General features: G+C 44.5%; 2 protein-coding genes and 1 pseudogene across 2 annotated transcripts in view; 1 reads left to right on the forward strand and 2 right to left on the reverse strand.

The window, feature by feature from the left end:
• Positions 1–208: 208 nt before the first annotated feature.
• LOC119864608 lies at positions 209–18,759 on the reverse strand. Its single transcript, XM_038565380.1, is given in 8 exon segments — positions 209–1,675; positions 1,678–1,737; positions 1,740–2,509; positions 2,511–2,574; positions 3,578–3,955; positions 4,628–4,729; positions 18,294–18,550; positions 18,710–18,759. Coding segments are annotated over 8 exon segments (2,673 nt in total). The 3' UTR covers positions 209–683.
• LOC100682654 (zinc finger protein 709) overlaps positions 18,214–24,082 on the forward strand; it is an 83,167-nt gene continuing 77,298 nt past the window's right edge. The window contains exon 1 of the mRNA XM_038567184.1: positions 18,214–18,345. The gene's annotated coding sequence lies outside the window, so the exon portion shown is untranslated. The remainder of the gene's footprint in view (positions 18,346–24,082) is intronic.
• Positions 22,591–23,620, reverse strand: LOC610641 (ribosomal protein SA pseudogene; annotated as a pseudogene).

Genomic DNA, 24,082 nt, shown 5'->3' on the forward strand with positions numbered 1-24,082 from the left:
TCTCCAGGATCGCGCCCTGGGCCAAAGGCAGGCGCCAAACCGCTGCGCCACCCAGGGATCCCCGCACCTCAGGTTTTAAATTGGGTATAACAGGTGGAGGAAGACCGAACACGTAGGGAGTCAGTCCCATCATATATGGGGAGTTCCTCACCCTATATAGGGCGAAGAGGAGGAGAGTCACCCAGTCCTCTCCAGTCTCCAGGGCTAATTTAGTTAAGGTCTCCTTTAATGTTCTATTCATCCTCTCTACCTGTCCTGAGCTCTGGGGCCTATATGCACAATGTAATTTCCAATCTGCCTCAAGTACTAGTGCCACTCCCTGTGTTACCTTAGATAAAAATCGTGGGCCATTGTCTGACCCAATTCTAACGGGAAGACTATACCTTGGTACGATGTCTTCCAGCAGTTTTTTTGGTTATGATCTGTGCCGTTTCATGTTTGGTGGGAAATACCTCTGTCCATCCTGAAAAAGTATCTACAAACACTAGTAAATACCTATACCCGTATTTTCCAGGTTTCACCTCAGTGAAGTCCACTTCCCAGTAGGCTCCTGGGCAGTCCCCTCGGAGCCGGGTGCCCGGGTTAGATCCATGGGCGGAGGCATTTGTTAATTGGCATGCACAGCAGCTTGCCACAATCTGTTCGATCTTTGCTCAAGAGTCTTTAATAGTGATCTTTGCATGTCATATGAGGTCTTCCATCTTCCTTGTTCCCATGTGAGTACTCCGATGCATTTTGGATAGGACTCGCCATCCTAGTTCCTCTTGCAAGATGATGCTGGAGTCTGCGGCCTTCCACCAGCCACACAAGCACTGGGTCATAGGCAAGCGTTTGATCCAGTGTAAGTCAGCATCAGTATAGTTGGGGGTGTAAGGCAGGGTCAGTGCCCCCGGATCAGGTAGCGTGGTTGCTAAGACCTGGGTCACCAAAAGGGCCGCCTCCTTTGCTTTTAAATCAGCTCGCCGGTTTCCCCTGGCTACTGGCGTGTCTGCCTTTTGGTGCCCCGGACAATGGATGATGGCTAGGGCCTTGGGCAGCCAGAGGGCCCTCAGGAGTTCAAGAATCTCCGTTTTGTTTTTAACAGTCTTTCCCTCTGCTGTCAGAAGCCCTCTCTCCCTGTAAAGGGCTCTGTGGATATGAGCGGTGACAAAGGCGTACCTGCTGTCGGTGTAGATGTTTATTCGTTTACCTTCCCCCATGGTCAGCACCTTGGCCAGTGCGATCAGCTCTGCCCGTTGGGCCGACGTTCCGGCTGCCAGTGGCTCTGCCCAGACAGTCTCCATCTCCATGGTTACGGCTGCCCCCGCATATCTGAATCCTTCTTGGACAAAACTGCTGCCATCCGCGTACCAGGTGGCATCCGCATTCGGCAGTGGCTGGTCCTGGAGATCAGCTCTGATTCTGTGCACCTGGCCGATGGTTTGCGGCTGTGGGATTCTTAAGACGGTTTCCTTCCGTGCATCTGTCAACCATCTTTGTCCATCTTTTAATTTGTACCCAAGGCAGCTCACCTCTGTTCTGCAGATCTGGGCCTTTTTAGCTGAGGCCCGGTATCCTAGGGCCACTATGGTCTGGAGCAAGTCCCTGGTGCCTCCCAGGCATGTGTCCTGGTCCTCTGCCGCCAACAGGATATCATCTACATATTGTAATAAAGTTGAATGTGGGTGCTCAGAATGAACTCACCCAAGTCTTCGTGTAAGGCCTCATCAAAGATGGTCGGTGAATTTTTGAATCCTGCGGTAGTTGAGTCCAGGTGAGCTGGCCATTGATGCCTTTCTCAGGGTCCGTCCATTCAAAGGCAAAGAGATCTTGGCTCCTGGGCGCTAAAGACAGGCTGAAGAAGGCATCTTTTAAATCTAATACCGTATACCAAGTTTTGTCTGGAGGCAGGGTGGAGAGGAGGGTGTATGGGTTTGGGACCGTAGGGTGCATATCCTCTACTCGCCGGTTGACTTCCCTCAAGTCCTGGACTGGCCTGTAATCATTAGAGTGGGGTTTCTGAACCGGCAGCAAGGGAGTGTTCCATGCCGATTGGCAGGGCCTTAATATGCCCGAGTCCAGTAGTCGCCGTATGTGGGGTGTGATTCCCTTTCGTGCTACTAGAGGCATGGGGTATTGGCGGACCCTTACAGGGTCTGCCGCTGGCTTTAGTTCTATGTATATAGCCGGTCGATGCTGGGCCAGCCCGATTCCCCCAGTTTCTGCCCACGCTTGGGGAAATTCCTGCAGCCAACAGTCAATGTCAGTGATTGGCACTGAGGGCATTTGGTGGAGACGATATTCATCTTCTAAACTCAGGACAAGCACCTGAATTGGGTGCTCCTTCTTGTTTAGGACTTTTGCCCCTTCGAGGTGGAAGCAGATTTGTGCCATCTTGGTGAGCAAATCCCGACCTAACAACGGGTAGGGACACTCAGGGATGACCATGAAGGAGTGGGACGCCCGGCCCGTGCCTAGATCCACAGTTCTTCGGGTAGTCCATGAGTATTGTTTGGTGCCCGTGGCCCCTTGAAGTTCTGTTTGTCAATTTTCCTTGGGGTTGTAATAAAACCGAATGTTGTGCCCCAGTGTCCCCTACGAATTTAACAGGTTGCCCCTCCACTTTAAGAGTTACCCTGGGCTCAGGGAGGGGTGCCAAACCCTGACTTCTCTAATCGTCCAGGTCCTCCATTTCTAAGATCTTGGCAGAGGCCTTAGATCTTTTGTTAGGGCAGCTTTTCACACAATGGCCCTCCTTTTTGCAATAAGCGCATTGAAACCAATGTTGTTCAGCTTAGGGCGCTCCCGACGGGGACCAGGGCCATCCTCCTTATCTGTCCCTGAAGCCAGCTTCTTGAGGTGCCTTCGTCTTTCCTGTGGGTCGTCCTTGGTTGTGGCCAGCAGGATCTTGGCCAGGTTTCGGGTCTGCCGGTCACTTAAGTTTGCTTTGTTGTTCTTCTGGACTTTATTATTATAGACTCGTTCTGCCACTATCACTAAGGCCTACAAGCTCTTCTCTCCCAGTCTCTCTATTCTTTGTAATTTCTTTTTAATATCCGGAGCGGCCTGGTTAACAAAAGCCATGATAATTGCGGCCTTTGTTTCTGGGGCTTCTGGATTCATAGGGGTGCACTGTCTAAAAGCTTCTATGACTCACTCTAAGAAGGCTGCTGGACTCTCATCCTTACCCTGCCTCACATCATAGACCTTGGCCAGATTGGTAGGCTTTCATGCGGCAGCTTTGAGACCTGCCGTTAGAGTCTGGCGGTAGACCCGGAGTCTCTCCTTACCTTCAGCTGGGTTGTAGTCCCAGGTAGGGCGGGATAAAGTGAAGGCAGCATTTATGAGGTCTGGGTTTTGAGTCGGCTGTCTGTCCTCTCCCAGGACAGACTTCCCGGCTTCCACCTGAATTCGTTCTCTTTCATTGGTGGTGAAGAGAACCTGCAAGAGCTGTTGGCAGTCATCCCAAGTAGGCTGGTGGGTAAAGAGGACAGTATCTAAAAGCCCGATTAGATCTCTCGGATTATCAGAGAACTTTGCATTTTGGGTTTTCCAATTATATAAATCACTGGTGGAGAACGGCCAATATAACATTAGCTGTTCGCCAGTCTCATGGCGGGCCCCATGGTGCGGAGAGGAAGGGCGGTGGAGTCGGACGGCCCCACAGTCGGAGGTGGGGCCATCCGGTGGGTCCGACCGAGTGTCCCCGCTGCTGGCCCGTGCACAGGGACTCCCTCATCAGGGAAGGGTGGCGCCCCTTCTGCACCCCCGATGCCTCCAATGGAGGGGCGGAAGCGGGGAGGGATGCCCAGTAGGGCGGCGGGAGAATCAGGTCCTCTGGGGAGGAATCCTGGAAGACTGGACGAAGGGGTGCTTCGGGCATAGAGTCGGTCTCCTTTTTGGCTAGAATCTCCGTGGGTCCTGCTCTGGGGGGTAAAAATGGTTTTAGCCAAGGAGGAGGATTCTCCATCATGTCCTGCCAGATCAGGATGTAGGGAACCTGGTCAGAGTGGCTGTTCAGTTCGTCCCTGAAGATCACGGTCTTAACCTGTAAGATAATAGGTAGGTGAAAAGTTCCTTCCTAGGGCCATCCCACATCAAGGGTTGGCCATTCTGATATGCAATAAATTTGGAATCTCTCTCTCTGTATGTCTATGCTCAGAATAAGAGCTCTTTCCCTAATACCCGAGAAGTGAGAGAGCATAAGAGATAGGGGAGTGGTATCTGTCCCCCCCCTTATGTCCCCAATCCACACCAAGACACAGGCAGTAAAGACTATTAACAAGGACCCAACAACACAGACAAATGCACAGTTAACAAGGACATAGTAACACAAACGTGCAAACAGTTAACAAGAACACGGTAACAAACGTCCGTGCGGCCGCGAAGACAAAACAGAAAGTAACCTGAAGGGCTGGCAGCCGGCCCTCCTTATATATGAGGACCTCCGGCCTCCTTACAGATGAGGACCCTGTCCTCCAGGCAGGGGCAAGGGACGTCTCCTCAAGACCCCGGGTCGATGGCCCACCAGCGCGTCCGCCTAAGCCAATGCCGACCCAATACAGATTGGAATTCCTACAGGTACAGTACAGTTTAGAGCTCTCAGAAAATATGCGTGCAAAAGGTGGAAAAAGTTGAGTGCACTCACCACGCGTGAAACCCTCTGGATGGGGTCCTGGAGGTTTCTTAGATCCCGGACAGCCCCCAAATGTTGTGCCCACGTGAATGCGAGAAACCGCCAAGCGAGAAACTGCCAAGGAGCCCACACCAGTGCAAACACAAACACATGAGGGTTTATTTACAAGCTCCAGCCTGGGTCCAAGTATACCCGATGCAGCGGAGCAGGGACTTGGACCCCGAGACTAAGAGGCTTAGCAACTTTATAGGAGCCAGTAGCCAATGGGATACGCAGAAAGTTGCACAGTCATGCTGGTCCGCTGAGCCGGATTTCCGGTTAGGGTGTGTCCTGGTCTTTGATTAGGGTGGGGCAGTGCCCTAAGTAATAAGCAGGTCAGCACAAGGCGGGTGCAGCCCAAAATAGAGTCAGTCCTGCTCTGCTTGTCCAGGGGTAGGGGATTTTGTTCAATTTACTGGGTCCCACAGCTCTCTCTCTATCTCTCTCTCTCTGAATAAATAAATAAATCTTTAAAAAAAAGACATGAGGAATAGGGGTTTTCTTTTTTTTTTTTTAATTTTTTTTAAGGTATTTATTTATTTATGATAGTCACAGAGAGAGAGAGAGAGGCAGAGACACAGGCAGAGGGAGAAGCAGGCTCCATGCACTGGGAGCCCGACGTGGGATTCGATCCCGGGTCTCCAGGATCGCGCCCTGGACCAAAGGCAGGCGCCAAACCGCTGCGCCACCCAGGGATCCCGGAATAGGGGTTTTGATGGAATGTTAAAAAAAAAGACTTGGGTGGCTCAATCCATTAAGCGTCTCTTTGATTTCAGCTCGTGTCTTTTTTTTTTTTCTTTTTTTTTTTTTTAATTTTTATTTATTTATGATAGAGAGAGAGAGAGAGAGAGAGAGAGGGGCAGAGACACAGGCAGAGGGAGAAGCAGGCTCCATGCACCGGGAGCCTGATGTGGGATTCGATCCGGGGTCTCCAGGATCGCGCCCTGGGCCAAAGGCAGGCGCCAAACTGCTGCGCCACCCAGGGATCCCTCAGCTCGTGTCTTGATCTCAGGGTTGTGAGATCTCAGGGTTGTGATCTCAGGTTGTGAGATCACCTGTGCCTGTGAGATTGAGCCCTGTATCAGGCTCTGTACTGAACATGGAGCCTGCTTAAGATTCTCTCTCTCTGGGACGCCTGGGTGGCTGGCTTAGTGGTTGAGCACCTGCCTTTGGCTCAGGGCATGATCCCGGGTCCTGGGATCGAGTCCCACATCAGGCTCCCTGCACAGAGCCTGCTTCTCCCGCTGCCTATGTCTCTGCCTCTCTCTATGTCTCTTGTGAATAAATAAATAAAATCTTTTTTTAAAAAAAGATTCTCTTTCTCTCTCGCCCTCTCCCTCTGTTCCTCCCCCCATCGCACTTGCACTCTCTCTCTAAAAAAAAAGACATGAGATATTAGGGAGGCTGGGGTATGTGTTCATATATATTTTTATATATGTATATATCTTTTCTGTGAGAGTAGAACACCTAATAAATGATGATGTATTATAGATCACTTGAATTTCCACCATGTGATACATCTGAAAAATTTCAGGAATTGGTTGGGTGTAGAAGTAAAAAGAGGGCAGCAATATAGCAAGTTCTATATTCCTGATTAACAATAGAGATTCCCCACAACAATAAAGATACAAACCTGGTTCATCTTCACTTTTCTGTTAAACATTTTGTTTAGAGGATATGTACTCGGGAGTTCGGATGTTATTCTCTGAGGCTTGGGACTTCCTATTGATTTGGGACACATAATTTGTGGTATCTTTCTGTATTTAACATCTTTTGAAAGGGCTTTTTTTTTCAGAACTATTTTTTTGAAGATTTTATTTTTCTGTTTGACAGAGCACAAGTAGGCAGAGTGGCAGGCAGAGGGAGGAACCTCCATACTGTTTCCAGAGTATTTTCTTTTAAAAAAATTTATTTATTTATGATAGACATGGGGGGGTGCAGAGACACTGGAGGAGGGAGAAGCAGGCTCCATGCCAGGAGCCCAACGTGGGACTCGATCCCGGGACTCCAGGATCGCGCCCTGGGCCGAAGGCAGGCACTAAACCGCTGAGCCACCCAGGGATCCCCTGTTTCCAGAGTATTTTCCTTGACTTTTGAATTTTTAAAATGTTATCATATTGAGCATTTTCATTTTGCTGCTGTACACACTGAGTAATGCAATGTGTACTCCATTAAACCATGGAATTCCTCCCATTTGGGAAAAATCACATTCATTTGCACCATTCTAGCCCATCCAGAGTTTATCAGTAGTGACATCTGTGTAAGTCTAATGTAATTTTCAGTGGAAACACCAGAAAGAGCTATAGATATTTAGAGGCAGTCATACAAGAAGAATTGAGGGGAGCTTTAGAGAGGGTATAATTTTTCGTAATGTTCTAATTTAGTAGAAAAAAAATAATGAGAAATTTTCAAAGTCTTATTAATCACAGGAGTGACTGGAAGTCTTTTGCTTCAATGATCCACAGGCCCCATAGGCCATTTTGCTGTCCATATGTTTCCTTTCCACCTGCTTAGGATACCAGCACATGTTGTGGAAGAGTAGGAAACAGAAGTAATACCTACAAGTGCTCATAAAAAGCAAAAGGATGCAATCTTTTCAGTTTTATGGGGGCATCCAGCTGGCTCAGTCAGTAGAGCATGTGACCTTTTTTTTTTTTTTTTTTAAGATTTTACTTATTTATTCACAAGAGACACACAGAGAGAAAGAGAGGCAGTGACACAGACAGAGGGAGAAGCAGGCTCCATCAAGGGAGCTTGATGTGAGACTTGATCCCGGGACTCCATGATCACGCCCTGGGCCAAAGGCAGGCACTAAACCGCTGAGCCACCCAGGGATCCTGGAGCATGTGACTCTTGATCTCGGGATTCTATGTTCAAGTCGCATGTTGGGGGTAAAGATTACTTAAAAATTAAATCTTTTTTAAAAAGTGTTAATTTACAGGGGATCCCTGGGTGGCGCAGCGGTTTGGCGCCTGCCTTTGGCCCGGGGCGCGATCCTGGAGACCTGGGATCGAATCCCATGTCGGGCTCCCGGCGCATGGAGCCTGCTTCTCCCTCTGCCTGTGTCTCTGCCTCTCTCTCTCTCTCTCTCTGTGTGACTATCATAAATAAATAAAAATTAAAAAAAAAAGTGTTAATTTACATATTGGAGGTGTTTTGTTGAAATGGGCATCAAAAGAGTATTCCTTTGGGGTGACGGATATTTTCTATCTTTTCATGGCAGTATTGCTATACATTTGTGACAACTCAAAAATATGCTTAAAATATTTTTAAATATATATATATATTTCATAGAAAGTGAACAACGCAATCACTTTGACATGCTTGGGGGATGATGAACTCTCCTGAACTTTGAGTTTTATGTGTTTAGCTCTTCTTGCCACCACTGTGGGACCCTTCTCAGGAAAAATTGAAGACCTGAAAAAAAAAATATGGGCTACAAGAGGCCTTTCTTTCAACCCTGAATGAATTGAGAAAACACCTTCTAGGGTTGCAACTGCCTTCATCTCATACACAAGTAGAGTAAAGTGAGAGGGCTCCTGGATCTGTCTTTGAGTTTAAATCAGATTCCTTGGACAGATCTTTGGAAGTACTGTAGTTCTGAAACACAGTATATCCCTAGTGGGATCTCCTGAGGACATCGTCATTCATGTGTGTCAGCCTTGTGTCCTTCCATTACCATCTTTAGACCATTTTTAGCTTGGTTTCCCAACTCAAGCCAACTTATGCCTACTTACTTGGAAACATCTTTAGAAATCCGTGAATTTCCCACTCAGGAAACTTTCTGTGGTAAAACCAAGAGTCTGTGAGCTGAGTAACAGAGCAGCGGTACAACTCCTGTCATGGGCACATTCCCCTTCACCACAGCAATGACAGCTATTGCATATTTATCAGATCTGCTTGCTCACTTATTCATACAATGTTTAGAAGTTGACTGCCTGAGGATCTCAGTTAGTTTGGCCTCCAGCTCCTGATGTCAGCTCAGGTCTTGATCTCAGGGTTGTGAGCTCAAGCCCTGTGTTGGGCTCCACAATGGGCGAGGAGCCTACTTTAAAAAAAAAAAAATATTGCCTCTGAATGGGGAAACAAATGACCCTAGAACTTCTCAAAATAATAGCCAATTCATTATCATCTTCCTCACACCCCTTTACCATAGATGCTCTAGCAGCTTTCTCTTCTGCATCGAAAAATTTGTAAATCACTTATGGTAGATATAAATTGCCCAAGGCACTGTTGTACCAGAAACTATACTCAGCCTGTGCCATACACAATTAGAGAAGCCATTGCTGGCAATTTACAGAGTCTTTTGGTAAATGAAGATCCTCTGGGGCCTGAGTTGAGGATTCTCCAAAGCCAGCTTGGTTTACACCACCTCTGGCATATCCCATATGGAGTGTGGCTCTCCTTTTTACTGACTAATACAATCTCTTAGAGAGGAAGTCACCTTTCTAGACATTGGCACTTTGGGAGTCACTGGGGAGCTCATGAATGACCAGGGAGTTCATATGTTTACACCACTATGCCACAACCAAATTTGATGGAGTCTGCTGTAGAAAGGATGCTGTGCTCTATGCCTAGATCAAAGAGGCCATTGCAGATCAAACATTGGGCTCAAGTGTGAGATTGCTTAGTCAAACTTCAGGCAATAGTGCTAGCAATAGAGAATTCCCCTGGCCAAGAATTGACCTCATTTGTACATCTTTACACATCTTTTGGCCATGACAACGATCTATCTGTCTTATCCCGCCACTAACAACTCCTTATCCAACATTGCCCCATTTGGCATAAACTCTAGGAGTATCTTCCCTCACATACTAAAGTATCATTCAAGGTCATGCCTTCCTCTGCACATATTAAACCTCAGCCTGCAGAAGCTCATTACTTTGCTCAGGGTGATAAATTGACTTGAATTTCTGAAACACGTACCAACACCTCAGACCAAATGGTTATTAACTTTGGTCTTGTGGGCCCTTGGAGTAATGAAGTCACTTAGAGGCTGCCATCCTAAAAGTCCAGGTGAAATTAAAGGGACTTCTTTCTTCTGCCATGGCTACCCTAGTGACTGACCAACAAACTTGATGTGAAAGAAAAGGCGTGACTGATAGTATAATTGACGCACATATTTTTGCAGGTTTTAAAGGGGTCCCTACACGTGACGCTAAATACACAACTTCTGAGCTACTTGCTATGATCAGACTATGGTTGAAACTCAAAGACGAGTTACCATCATACATAAACCTGCTGACACCAAAATACAAGGAGTCACCAAGAATTCCTAGAAATTATTGATATTATGAACTGAAAATTAAAAATACCAGGCTCTTGATAAAGGTATTCAGTGGAACTCGTACCTCCAATGACCCAAGGCTACAACCATCATAGGATGTCCTAATGGCTTACTTAAACCTTGTTATTTTAGGGGTACTTGGATGGCCCAGTTAAGTGTCTGCCTTCAGCTCAGGTCATGATCCTGGGGTCCTGGATCTAGCTTCCTGTCAGGCTCCCTGCCCAGTGGGGAGCCTGCTTCTCCCTCTCTCTCTCTGCCTCTTCCCCACTCATGTATGCATGCATGCACTTTCTCTGTCAAATAAATAAAAGCTTTAAAAAAAAAAGAAATAGAATTGGGATGCCTGGATGGCTCAGCTGTGAGTGTCTGCCTTCGTCTCAGGGCATGATCAGGATCGAGTCCCACACTGGGCTCCCCACAGGGAGCCTGCTTCTCCCTCTGCCTATGTCTCTGCCTCTCTCTCTCTCTCATGAATAAATAAATAAAATATTTTTAAATCAGTACTAAAATTTTTCTCAAAAAATAAAAGTCCAGGACCAGGTGGCTTCACAGGGGAATTTTACCAACCATTTAGAAAAGAGTCAATATCCATTCTTCTCAAACTATTCTAAAAAATAGAAATGGAATGAAAACTTCCAAACTCATTCTATGAGGCCAGCATTACCCTGGTTCCAAAACCAAAGACCCCACTAAAAACGAGGCCAGTATTCCTGATGAACATGGATGCAAAAATTCTCAATAAAATACTAGCAAACTACATCCAACAGTATATTAAAAGAATCATTCACCATGATCAAGTGGGATTTATTCCTGTGTTGCAAGTTGGTTCAATATTCACACATCAATCAATGTGATCCACCACAGCAATAAAAGAAAGGATAAGAACCATATGATCCTTTCAATAGATGCAGAAAAAGCTTTTGACAAAATACAAAATCCATTCATGATAAAAATGCTCAACAAAGTTGAGATAGAAGGAACATACCTCAACATAATAAAGGCCATATATGAAAAACACACAGCTAATATCAGCCTCAATGGGGAACAATGGAGAGCTTTTCCTCTATGATCAGGAGAAAGACAGGGATGTCCACTCTCACCACTGTTATTTAACATAGTACTAGAAGTCCTAGCCTGAGCAATCAGCCAACAAAAAGAAATAACAGGCATTTGAATCAGTGAGGAAGTCAAACTTCCACTATTTGCAGACAACATAATACTCTATGTAGAAAACTCAAAAGACTCCACCAAAAGATTGCTAGAACTGAAATATGAATTCAGTAAAGTCCAGGATACAAAATCAATGTACAGAAATCTATTGTATTTCTATACACCAATAACAGTGCAGCAGAAAGAGAGACCAGGTGATCAATCCCATTTACAATTGCACCAAAAACCGTAAGATACCTAGGAATAAACCTAACCAAAGAGGTAAGAGATCTGTATTCTGAAAACTATAAAACGCTGATGAAAGAAATTGAAGATGACACAAAGAAATGGAAAAAGTATTCCATGGTCATGGGTTGGAAGAACAAAGATTGTTAAAATGTCTTTTTAAAAAAAATATATTTTATTTATTCATGAGAGAGAGAGAGAGAGGCAAAGACACAGGCAGAGAGAAAGAAGCAGGCTCCATGCAGGGAGCCTGATGTGGAACTCGATCCGCACAAGATCTGGTCTCCAGGATCACACCCTGGGCTGAAGGCAGGTGCTCAACCGCTGAGCCACCCAGGCATCTCTGTTAAAATGTCTATACCACCCAAAACAATCTACACATTTAATACAACCCCTACCAAAATACCACCAGCATATTTCACAAAGTTAGAACAAACAATCCTAAAATTTGTATGGAACCAAAAAAGAACCTGAATGGCTAAAGAAACCTTAGAAAAGAAAAGCAAAGCTAGGGATGCCTGGGTGGCTCAGCAGTTGAGCAACTGCCTTCGGCTCAGGGCACGATCTTGGAGTTCCAGGATGGAGTTCCACATTGGGCTCCCTGCATGGAGACTGCTTCTCCCTCTGCCTAAGTCTCTCCTTCTCTCCTTCTGTGTCTTTCATGAATAAATAAATAAAATCTTTAAAAAAGAAAAGGAAAGCTGGAGGCATCACAATTCCAGACTTTAAGTTATATTACAAAGCTGTAATGATCAAGACAATATGGTACTGACACAAAAACAGACATAGAGATCAATGGAAGAGAATAGAAAGCCCAGAAATGAACCCACCACTCTTTGGTCAACTAATCTTCGACAAAGCAGGAAAGAATATCCAGTGGGAAAAAGACAGTCTCTTCAACAAATAGTATTGGGAAAACTGGACAGCAACATGTGAAAGAATGAAATTGGACCACGTTCTTACACCATACACAAAAATAAATTCAAAATGGATGAAAGAACTAAACGTGAGACAGGAAACTATCAAAATCCTGGAGAAGGCAGCAACTTCTTTGACATTAGCTATAGCAACTGAACACCCAAAACCCAAATACTTCTGCCCAGTTTAAAAATGGGCAGAAGACATAAATAGACATTTTTCTAAAAACGTACAGATGGCTAACAGACATATGAAAAGATGCTCAACATCACTCATCATCAGGGAAATACAAATCACAACTATAATGAGATATCACCTCACACCAGGCAGTGTTTAAAATTAACAACACAGGAAACAAAGGTGTTGGTGAGGATGTGGAGAAAGGGGAATCCTCTTGCATTGTTAGTGGGAATGCAAACTGGTGCAACCACACTGGAAAATAATGTTGACGTTGCTCAGAAAGCTAAACTCAGCCATCAAAAAGAATGAAATCTTGCAATTTGCAATGACATGGATGGAGCTAGAGAGTATTATGCTAAGGGAAATAATTTAGAAGACAGAAAATACCATATGATCTCACTCATGTGGAATTTAAGAAACAAAATAGATGAAGATAAAGAGGGGGAAAGAGAGGCAAACCAGGAAACAGACTCTTTTTTAAAAAAAGATTTTATTTATTCACGAGAGATACAGACACAGGGAGAAGCAGGCTCTATGCAGGGAAGCCAATGTGGGACTTGATCCAGGGACCCTAGGATCACTTCCTGACCGAAAGGCAGACACTCAACCGCTGAGCCACCCAAGCATCCCAGGAAACAGACTCTCAACTATAGAGAACAAACTTACTGGAGGGGAGCTGGTTGGAGGGGGTTGGGTTAAATGGGTGATGGGTATTAAGGACGACACCTGTGATGAGCATTGGGCATTGTATGTAAGCGATGAGTCACTGAATTCTACACCTGAAACTAATATTCTACTGTATGTTAATTAACTGGAATTTTTAAAAGATTTTATTTATTTATTCATGAGAGACACACACAAAGAGAGGCAGAGACACGGGCAGAGGGAGAAGCAGGCTCCATGCAGGGAGCCTGACGTGGGACTCGATCCCGAGTCTCCAGGATCACGCCCTGGGCTGAAGGCAGCACTAAACTGCTGAGCCAACCGGGCTGCCCAATTAACTGGAATTTAAATAAAAACTTGAAAAAATTGGTTCTGGGACAGGTGGGTAGCCACATGCAAAAGAATGAAGCTGGAATTTACATCACACCACAAACTAATACCAAAATGCACCAAAGACCTAAATATAAGAGGTAAAACTTTAATACTATTAGGAAAAGTTTGTGGGCAAATAGTCATGCCCTTGGATTTGGCAAAGAATTATTAGATATGCCACAAAAAGCCAAAACAGAAAAAAAATAATTTGGATTTCATCAAAATTAATAACTTTTTTACCTCAAGGGTACCATCAAGAAAGTGAAAACACACACCAGCTGTACAGTTGTGAGTATGTAACATGGTATAGCCAGTATAGAAAACAGTATGGTAGCTCCTCAAAAATTAAGTACATGGTTATGATATGATCCAGTGATACTACTGGATATAGTTCTGGGTAGTATATACTCAAAAGAATTGAATGCAGGTACTCAAACAGGTATTTCTATACCCATGTCCATAGTAGCATCATTCATGAGAGCCAAAAGGTGTTAGCAACCCATGTGTGGATCAATGAATGAATAACAACATTTAGTATATACATACAATAGAATAGTATTCAGATTTAGAAAGAAAAGGCATTTTGATATATATACTGCAACATGGGTGAACCTTAAGGACATTATGGTGTTTGGGTTTTTTAGTTTTCTTTTTTTAGAGAGAGAGAGAGAGAGAGAGAGATGTGAGTTGGGGTGAGGAGGAAGAAGGGGCAGAGGGAGAGGGAGAGTCTTAAGCAGAATCTGTGCTGAGCACAGAGCCCAGATGCAGGGCTTGATATAATGACCCTGAGATCATGCCCTGAGCCAAAATCTAAAATCAAGAGTTAGAGGCTTAACTGACTGAGCCACCCAGGATGGGTTGTTTCTTTCTTCTTTTCTTTTCTTTTCTTTTCTTTTCTTTTCTTTTCTTTTCTTTTCTTTTCTTTTCTTTTTCTTTCTTCTTTCTTTCTGATATTATGTTAAGTGAAATAAGCCAGTCACAAAAGGACAGCTACTGTATGAATCTACTTGTTTGAAGTACCTAGAATGTGAAATTCATAGAGACAGCAAGTAAAATGGTGGTTGCCAGGGCCTGAGAGGTGAACTAATGGACAGATACTGTTTAATGTGTACAGATTTTCAGTTTGGAAAAATGAAAATGTACTGAGATGGGTTTCCCAATTTCAGTGTACTTGTTACTAATGAACTGTACATTAATATGTAAATTTTATGGCATATATACATATTACCACAATCCAAAGTAAAAATTTTAAGGGCACCTGGGTGACTTAGTCAGTTGGGCATCCAATTCTTGGTTTTGGTTTAGATCATGATCTCAGGGTTGTGGGATGGAGTCCCGTGTCAGGCTCTGTGCTCAGTGCAGAGTCTGCTTGAGATTCTCTCCCTCTCTATCTGCCACTCCCCAGACTTGCTCTCTCTCTCGAATAAATACATAGAATCTTTTTTTAAATTTTTATTTATTTATGATAGTCACACAGAGAGAGAGAGAGAGAGGCAGAGACACAGGCAGAGACACAGGCAGAGGGAGAAGCAGGCTCCATGCACCGGGAGCCTGACGTGGGATTCGATCCCGGGTCTTCAGGATCACGCCCTGGGCCAAAGGCAGGCGCTAAACCGCTGCGCCACCCAGGGATCCCAAATACATAGAATCTAAAAGTAAAAATTTTAAAGCAAGAGAGTGAAAACAACTCACAGAATGGAAGAAGATTTTGTAAACCATATATCCGATAAGGAATTTGTATCAAAAATATACAAATAACTCTTATAACTCAATAATACAGGGGATCCCAGGGTGGCTCAGTGGTTTGGTGCCTGCCCTCGTCGGCCCAGGGTGTGATCCTGGAGTCCCGGGATCGAGTCCCGCGTCGGGCTCCCTGCATGGAGCCTGTTTCTCCCTCTGCCTGCGTCTCTGCCTCTCTCTCTCTCTCTCTGTGTCTCTCATGAATAAATGAATAAAGTCTTTAAAAAAACAAAACAAAAAAACAACTCAATAATGAAAAGTCAAACCACCCAAATTTAAAATGTCAATAGATTTTTTTCCCAAAGAAGATGTACAAACAATCGAGGACACCTGAAGAGATGCTAGACATCATTTGTCATCAAGGAAATAAAAAAAAAAAAAAAAACCCAATGAGTTACCACTTCGTAACCACTAAGATAGGTAGAATCAAAAAGTAAGATAAGTTTTGTCTAGGATATAGAGAAATCTGAATCCTCATGCACTGGTGGTGCAATATAAAATAGTGCAACTACTTTGGAAAGCAGTCTGACATTCTCTCAAAAATTAAACCTAGAATTGCTGTAGGACCCATCAATTCATTCTATTCTAGGTATATATCCAGGAGAAATGAAAATATATGTCCAACCAAAAACTTGTACATGAAAATTTATTGCAATGTCCTTCATAATAGCAGAAAGATTGGAAACAAACAAACAAAAAAAGGTTGGAAACAAACCAAATGTCCATTAAAGCATGAATGGGTAAACTAAATGTGTTTTATCCATATAGAATATTATTTGGCTATAAAAATGAATTATCCATACAGGTGACAACATGGATGTTCCTTGGAAAAAGTATGCTAAGTGACTGAAGTTAATTACAAACACAACATTATTATATGATTCCATTCATATGTAATTCCAGAAGAGAGAAATCTATAGTGGCAGAGGTGATGTAAGGCTGTGGCTTGAAGGAGGAAGATGGGAAGATTGGAAAGTTAGAGCTGAAGACCACAGGACTTGCTTTTTGAGGTGACAAAAATGTTGAAAAATCGTGGTGCTGATTGCACATATCTGTGAATATACTGAAAACCCACTGAACTGTACACACTAAAGGGATGCATTCTATGGTATGTGTATTCTATCTCAGTAAAGCTCAAATGCACTAGGAGTTTTTGAACCAATGTGTTAAGTACATTAAAAGATTAAAAATAAAAAAGATTTCAGGGGCACCTGGCTGGCTGAGTCAGTAGAGCATGCAGGTATGGCATGTAACTCTTGATCTCCTGGTCAAGATTTGGAGTCCTATCTTGGTCATAGAGCTTACTTTTTAAAAGAGAGAGGCAGGCACCTGAGTGGCTCAGTCCACTGAGCCTCTGTCTTTAGCTCAGGTCATGATCCCAGGGTTCTGGGATTGAGCCCCACCTCATGCTCCCTGCTCAGCGATGAACCTACTTGTCCCTCTCCCTCTGCTGCTCCCCCTTCTTGTGCTCTGTCAAATAAACAAAATCTTTAAAAGAGAGAGAACTCTCAGGTATATCTAACATTTCTATAACCTCTTATTAGTTGTTTTTTTTTTACCTTTCATTGTTTTTAACTAATGGTGAAAATAGGAATTCAGTTGTCTTAGTGATATCACAGACATTTATATCTCAAAATCTCTAGGCACATACTCAAAAACTATCTAAAATAAATTTCCTCCTAGTGTAAAATGTACGCCTGTTTTATTGAACATAACTTGCAACCTCTGGTTGGTCAGAGAAGAGTAGCTTATAAAGGAACGGTCACTGAAGAGTCCTGTACCAAGGCTTGGGCCGTGGGGTACATTCTTGCCACCAGAGCCAAGTGCTTGGGAGGCCATGGAATTCTTTAGCTGATGTGCCATATAGACCTTTACTCTATGAAGTATATAAAATTGTTTTCATGAGAAGTTTTTGCAAGATCCCAGCTCAGGAAAAAAAAAACCACACATGAAAAGTTAAAAAAAAAAAAACCTCACTGAAACCATTAGAATAGGAAATATCGTCGTGCGGTCCTGGGTGAAAGCTAACACACATCCAGTTTGAGTCAGAACTGAAGTGAAGCACGTGCAGAAGCCCCAGTGAATTGCCCTAGGGTTACCTTTAGTGCACTGTAATACTAAAATCTTCCAGGGTCTGGGCTGTTCCACCATTTTTTGAACATGCCACCTATGTACTAGCATGAGAGCACACTAAGTATGCATGATAAAACTAGAATTAAGTAACGGAATATGTATAAATTCCTTAATCTATAGGTAAGCTTCCTGTCCCTGCCTCCTCCCACACTAAATAAAAGCTAATTGCATTAACCCCAAGGCCAAACACTGCTTTGGGAATAGTCCTGTAAACAAGAGTCACAAGTCCATAAGTAGTTTCTCAGCCTCATGCCAAATCCCAAACCAAACCCAGGGAGGACCTCAGACCCTCTAGTCTCTAGTCCCCGTCTGGCCTGGCCTAGCCTGGTCTGGGCGCCCCTCCTGCCCTGAACAAGGGCATCGCTCCACTGGGACTCCGGAACTCCCTGCGCACACCTGTGTCCCCACATTTGGAAGGGCCTGCAGGGGATGCCCGGCTGGCTCAGCGGTTGAGGGTCTGCCTTGGGCTTAGGGCGTGATCCAGGGGTTGGGGATCGAGTCCCTCATTGGGATCCCTGTAGAGAGCCTGCTTCTCCCTCTGCCTGTGTCTCTGCTCTCTCTCTCTCTCTCTCTCTCTCTCTGTCTCTGTCTCTCATCAATAAATAACATATATATATTATTTATAAAAAAGAATGACCAGCAGGATGACGCCACTGTCCCGCTAGGGCCTGGACCAAGTTTTGTCTAAAAGCAAACGTCCAAGGAGCTGACAGGTTCCCGACCACCCGCAGAGACGGGTTGTCCTAAGCAATCAGGCCTCCTGTTGTCACTCAGGAGCAGAGGGGCGGGTCCCTGCGAGCTGTCCAATCAGGGGCGCCGCAGGGGGCGGGTGGGCGTGGCGACGCTCGGCAGCCGCTTGGACGCCGGTGACCTCGCTCGCGATCGCATCTCACCTGCGCGTAACGGTCTCTGGTGGTTCTGCTGGAGCATCAGTCGCGCAGATTGACGCACCTGCTGCGGGCGCCGTAGGGACGACGCCCGCGGACCCAGAAGCCGGGAAGCGGTGAGTGTGCGGGGCCGGGGGTGCCAGGACGGGCGGAGGGGCTGGGCTGGCAGCCAGGACCCCGGCGTCCTGTCCGGTCCCTGCGCGCGGCCGCGTCTCCCCGGATCGTACGGTGACCACGGGGAGGGTCGTCAGGGGACAGTTGTGACTCGGTCTCCGCAATTCATGCGCGGGAGGTGCTGTGGTCCGAGGGCCCCAGTCCGTCCTTACTCCCAAGGGGCACCTGTTTTCTCCTGAGTGTTCCAGATGTTTGGAAAACTGAGCCTCAAATCCACGACCCTGTCCCCAAGCCTATCCTTTCCTGGGACTGGCAATAAATGCTTGTTTCCAGATCCCGCCCCCGCGTCCCCAGACGCCAGCTTACCCTGTCCAGTTCAGAGCATCAGTATCAGCTGTTTGTTCTCCGTGGTGCATTTCAAACAGCGCAGTATTTTAATTGTTTATCGTTTTCACAAGTCATTTCAAAAAGTTTATTTTTTGTGGTTATTTTACATGAGAGAAAGCAAAGAATAAATCACCAGGGACAACGTTATATTGATCTTAATTTTGCAAAAAAGGTTGGGTTTGGGATAGGTGTTAAGGAGAATAATTATATATATATATATATATATATATATATATATATATATATAATAGGAGAATAACTATCATGACTTCAAGTGCTTTGACGAAACCTCAGATGCGAGGCCTTCTGGCCAAGCGTCTGCGATTTCATATTGTTGGAGCCTTCGCTGTATCCCTGGGTGTTGCAGGAACCTGTCAGCTCCTTTCTATAAGGTTGCTGTGGCTGAACCAAGAAAGAAGGCATATGCAGATTTCTACAGAAATTATGATTCCATGAAAGATTTTGAGGAGATGAAGAAGGCTGGTACCTTTCAGAGTGCAAATTGAATTTGGAATATAAAAAATTTCTTTGGGTTGCGTTCCATTGACGTTTGTCGCTGTTTCCTGAGCTATGAAACACGAACACTGGGTTATGGAATAGTTTCTCTTAACACACTAAAAAAAATTGCAATAAATGTTTATAGATCTTGGATACTAGCCCTTTATCTGATAGGTCATTTGCAAATACCTTCTCCCATTCTGTAGGTTGTCTTTTAGTTTTGTTGACTGTTTCTTTTGCTGTGCAAAAGCTTCTTAACTTGGGATCCCTGGGTGGATCGAATCCCACTTCGGGCTCCCGGTGCATGGAGCCTGCTTCTCCTTCTGCCTATGTCTCTGCCTCTCTCTCTCTCTCTCTCTCTCTCTGTGTGACTATCATAAATGAATGAATGAATGAATGAATGAATGAATGAATAAATAAATAAATAAATAAATAAATAAATAAAACTTCTTAACTTGGTGAAGTCCCAATAGTTCATTTTGCTTTTGTTTCTCTTGCCTTCGTGGATGTATCTTGCAAGATGTTACTGTGGCCGAGTTCAAAAAGGGTGTTGACTGTGTCCTCCTCTAGGATTTTGATGGAGTCTTGTCTCACATTTAGATCTTTCACCCATTTTGAGTTTATCTTTGTGCATGGTGAAAGAGAGTGGTCTAGTTTCATTCTTCTACATGTGGATGTCCAATTTTCCCAGCACCATTTATTGAAGAGACTCTCTTTCTTCCAGTGGATAGTCTTTCCTCCTTTGTCAAACATTAGTTGACTATAAAGTTGAGGGTCCACTTCTGGGTTCTCTATTCTGTTCCATTGATCTATGTGTCTGTTTTTGTGCCAGTACCACACTGTCTTGATGACCACAGCTTTGTAGTACAACCTGAAATCTGGCATTGTGATGCCCCCAGCTCTGGTTTTCTTTTTTAAAATTCCCCTGGCTATTTGGGGTCTTTTCTGATTCCACACAAATCTTAAGATAATTTGTTAAACTCAACAGCAAAGAAACAAACAATCCAATCATGAAATAGGCAAAAGACATGAACAGAAATCTCACAGAGGGAGACATAGACATGGCCAACAAGCACATGAGAAAATGCTCCGCATCACCTGCCATCAGGGAAATATAAATCAAAACCACAATGAGATACCACCTCACACCAGTGAGAATGGGGAAAATTAACAAGGCAGGAAATAACAAATGTTGGAGAGGATGCGGAGAAAGGTGAACCCTCTTGCACTGTTGATGGGAATGTGAACTGGTGCAGCCACTCTGGAAAACTGTGTGGAGGTTCCTCAAAGAGTTAAAAATAGATCTGCCCTACGACCCAGCAATTGTACTGCTGGGGGTTTACCCCAAAGATACAGATGCCATGAAACGCCGGGACACCTGCACCCCAACGTTTATAGCAGCAATGTCCACAATAGCCAAACTGTGGCAGGAGCCTTGGTGTCCATCGAAAGATGAATGGATAAAGAAGATGTGGTTTATGTATACAATGGAGTATTACTCAACCATTAGAAACGACAAATACGGGATCCCTGGGTGGCTCAGCGGTTTGGCGCCTGCCTTTGGCCCAGGGCATGATCCTGGCCAGGATCATGATCCTGCCTTTGACCCAGGATCGAGTCCCACGTCGGGCTCCCGGCATGGAGCCTGCTTCTCCCTCCTCCTGTGTCTCTGCCTCTCTCTCTCTCTATGTCTATCATAAATAAATAAATCTTTAAAAAAATAAATAAAAATATCTATTAAAAAAAAAAAAGAAAGAAACGACAAATACCCACCATTTGCTTCGACCTGGATGGAACTGGAGGGTATTATGCTGAGTGAAATAAGTCAATCGGAGAAGGACAAACATTATATGGTCTCATTCATTTGGGGAATATAAAAAATAGTGAAAGGGAATAAAGGGGAAAGGAGAAAAAATGAGTGGGAAATATCATAAAGGGAGACAGAACATGAGAGACTCCTAACTCTGGGAAACGAACTAGGGGTGGTGGAAGGGGAGGTGGCCAGGGGGTGGGGGTGACTGGGTGACGGGCACTGAGGTGGGCACTTGATGGGATGAGCACTGGGTGTTATGCTATATGTTGGCAAGTTGAACTCCAATAAAAAAAATGAATTAAAAAATTGCAATAAATGTAAAATGTATTTACCCAATAGACCTTGAAAGACAGTATGAAATATTTCCAAAGATGGATGAAAGAAGTGTATTTCAGAAAAAATAAAATATTCCAGTATTGCATCACATGTATTAACATTTGTAGTTTGCCAATTTTCCTCTCCTGAGCAAGTTGTAGTACTATTTTGAGGTCTGTTATCTTTTTGAGATGTGGGTGGAGTGATTTCCAATATAATTCCAGGGCTTAGACTTGAACTAGTGGTCAATTGTTTATAAAACAATTTCTTGCTGTAGAAATAATAGTTACTATTTTTACTGTTTGACAGAAAAAAAAAAAAACTTGTGGATTTTCGTGAACGAGAAAAATGTCTTAATTTCCTTTCCTCCTTCCTTCCCCCGTAGACACTGAGTTTAGTGATTTTGCTGGATTCTTCATTACTGGTTTTGTGTCATTTAAAATACCTCTTGTGGCCGTGAGCGATTACAATGGTGGTCAGAGGCCCCAGGTCAGTGTGTCTCTGATATAAGAGCCCCCCTGGCCCCCGAGACTACAAAGGGAAGTATTTGAAAGAAACCAGTTGGCTCTTCCTGAGGAGTCTCCCCCTGCCGGTGTCCTACCGGCTCACACCTACCTGAGAAGTATCCTTTGTACTAAAAGAAGCAATAGAGCCCTATAAGGTGGGGATGCAAGTACATATGGGAGGGTAGGGGGGATTGCAGCACAGATGCCTTATGAGATTGTAACTGGTTTGAGGGGGCCTTTTTCTAAACAAAGGATTTGAATCTTGCATCACATTGTAGGTGCACTCAGTGTAATTTATTTACAATTTACTACATTGAGAAAGTCTGCAAAAGTCAGGAGTTCTATGATGCCCCATGTCCTGTTCGTTAGTTTTGAAATTTTTCCTTTTGTGTGGTTTACACTTTTGTAACCATTAATGTTTAAAGGAATGAGATCTTAGAATGGTTTCTTATGTGCAAAAGTTAAAATTAAATCAACAGTGTTAAATAGTAAAATATACATAAATTTCTGTATTTTACTTATTTTTTAAAAGATTTCACTTATTTGAGAGAGAGCACGAGCAGGAGTGAGGGAGGGGCAGAGAGAGAGAATCTTTCAAGCAGACCCCAACATGGGGTTTGATCCCATGACCCATGAGATCTTGACCCTGGTGGAAACCAAGAGTCGAGCTGACTCCAACCGACTGAGCCACTCATGCGCCCCTATATTTATTTATTTATTTATTTATTTTTTAGAAACTGCTTATTTTCCGTCAACCTTATTTCCATTCTGTTCCTTCTGTGGAAGAGCAGCTTAAGACCACTCAGTGGTTGTTCCTACCCATTCAGTGGCCTGAGCAGTGGGAGCTGCAGACCAATCTTCAGTGGCTGGCTGAGCGCTCCAGTCTTCAGTAGGGAACTGCTGAATAGGCACAGAGGGCACCTGCACGCCTTCAGACCAGTCTGCAACTTCAGGCTGAGTAGCAGTGAACTCAGGAGCTGGAGCCGTCCATTCACCCTGAAATTCCTCCTTAGTTACAGCCTTTTCAGCAGCAGCCTGTTCTTCCTTTTCAATCTCTTCAGGATCTCTGTAGAAGTAGAGATCAGGCATGACTTCCCATGGGTGCTCACGGGAAATGGTGCCACGCATGCGCAGGACTTCCCGGGCTAGCATCCACCACATCAGACCCACTGAGTGAGCTCCCTTGTTGTTGCAAGGGATGGCAATGTCCACGTAGCGCAGAGGAGAGTCTGTGTTACACAGAGCAATGGTAGGCAGGTTAACGTAAGATGCCTCTGTGAGAGGCTGGTGGTCAGCCCTGGGATCAGTAACCACCAGAAGCCTTGGCTCTCGGAAGGCTGCCTGGATCTGGTTAGTGAAGGTTCCAGGAGTGAAGCGGCCAGCAATAGGAGTGGCTCCAGTAGCGGCAGCAAATTTCAGCACAGCTCGCTGGCCAGTATTCCTAGATGATATAACACTGACATCAGCTGGGTTTTCAATGGCAACAATGGCACGAGCTGCCAACAGAAGCTTCTCCCAGGTTCTCTTCAGATTTATGATGTAGATACCATCACTTTTCCTTTTGTAGATGTACTGTTCCATTTGGAAGTCAAGGTTGGTGCCACCTAAGTGGGTTCCTGCTGCAAGGAATTTGAGGACATCCTCCTCCTTCATTTGCAGAACATCAAGGGCTCCGGACATTGTTAAAGTTTCCCTTTAAGTTACAATGGGAACGCAAAACAACGCCGTATGGACCCTTCCCTGGGTAGCGCGGAAAGGGCCCCTATATTTATTTTAATTAAATCTGTAAGATGGGAAAGTCTAACTCAAGAAAATCACTCTGAACCTCTCCTGCTCCCTCCAGCACTGTTATTCCGGCCACTCCCAAATACACACATTGGATCATTTCTTGAGCCTCCTAGTAAGGTTTCTTTATATCTTTATATCTTTATATCCAACAAGCAATTGTGAATGTGTATTTTTCTTACCAGTGTTTGTCCTTGTAATGAGCAGTCAAGCTACATTTTTGGATGTTTGAGTGCTGACGGCTTAATAAGCTTCATCCAGCCCTTTGCACCTGAACCTGCATCCGCCCAGAGCTGATGAGAAAGCCTGGGTGGTCTCTCCCCTAGAGCAGGAAGGAGACTCCAACCAGAAAAACTGCCTACAGGCAGATTTCTTGCCCCTGCCTCACTCCCCAATCCCAGTGAACTCCATACCCAGCCAGGCTCCTTTCTGTTC

The sequence above is a fragment of the Canis lupus genome, chromosome 20 (genome assembly GCF_011100685.1).
Source record: "Canis lupus familiaris isolate Mischka breed German Shepherd chromosome 20, alternate assembly UU_Cfam_GSD_1.0, whole genome shotgun sequence".
In the NCBI taxonomy this organism is placed as follows: Eukaryota; Metazoa; Chordata; class Mammalia; order Carnivora; family Canidae; genus Canis; species Canis lupus.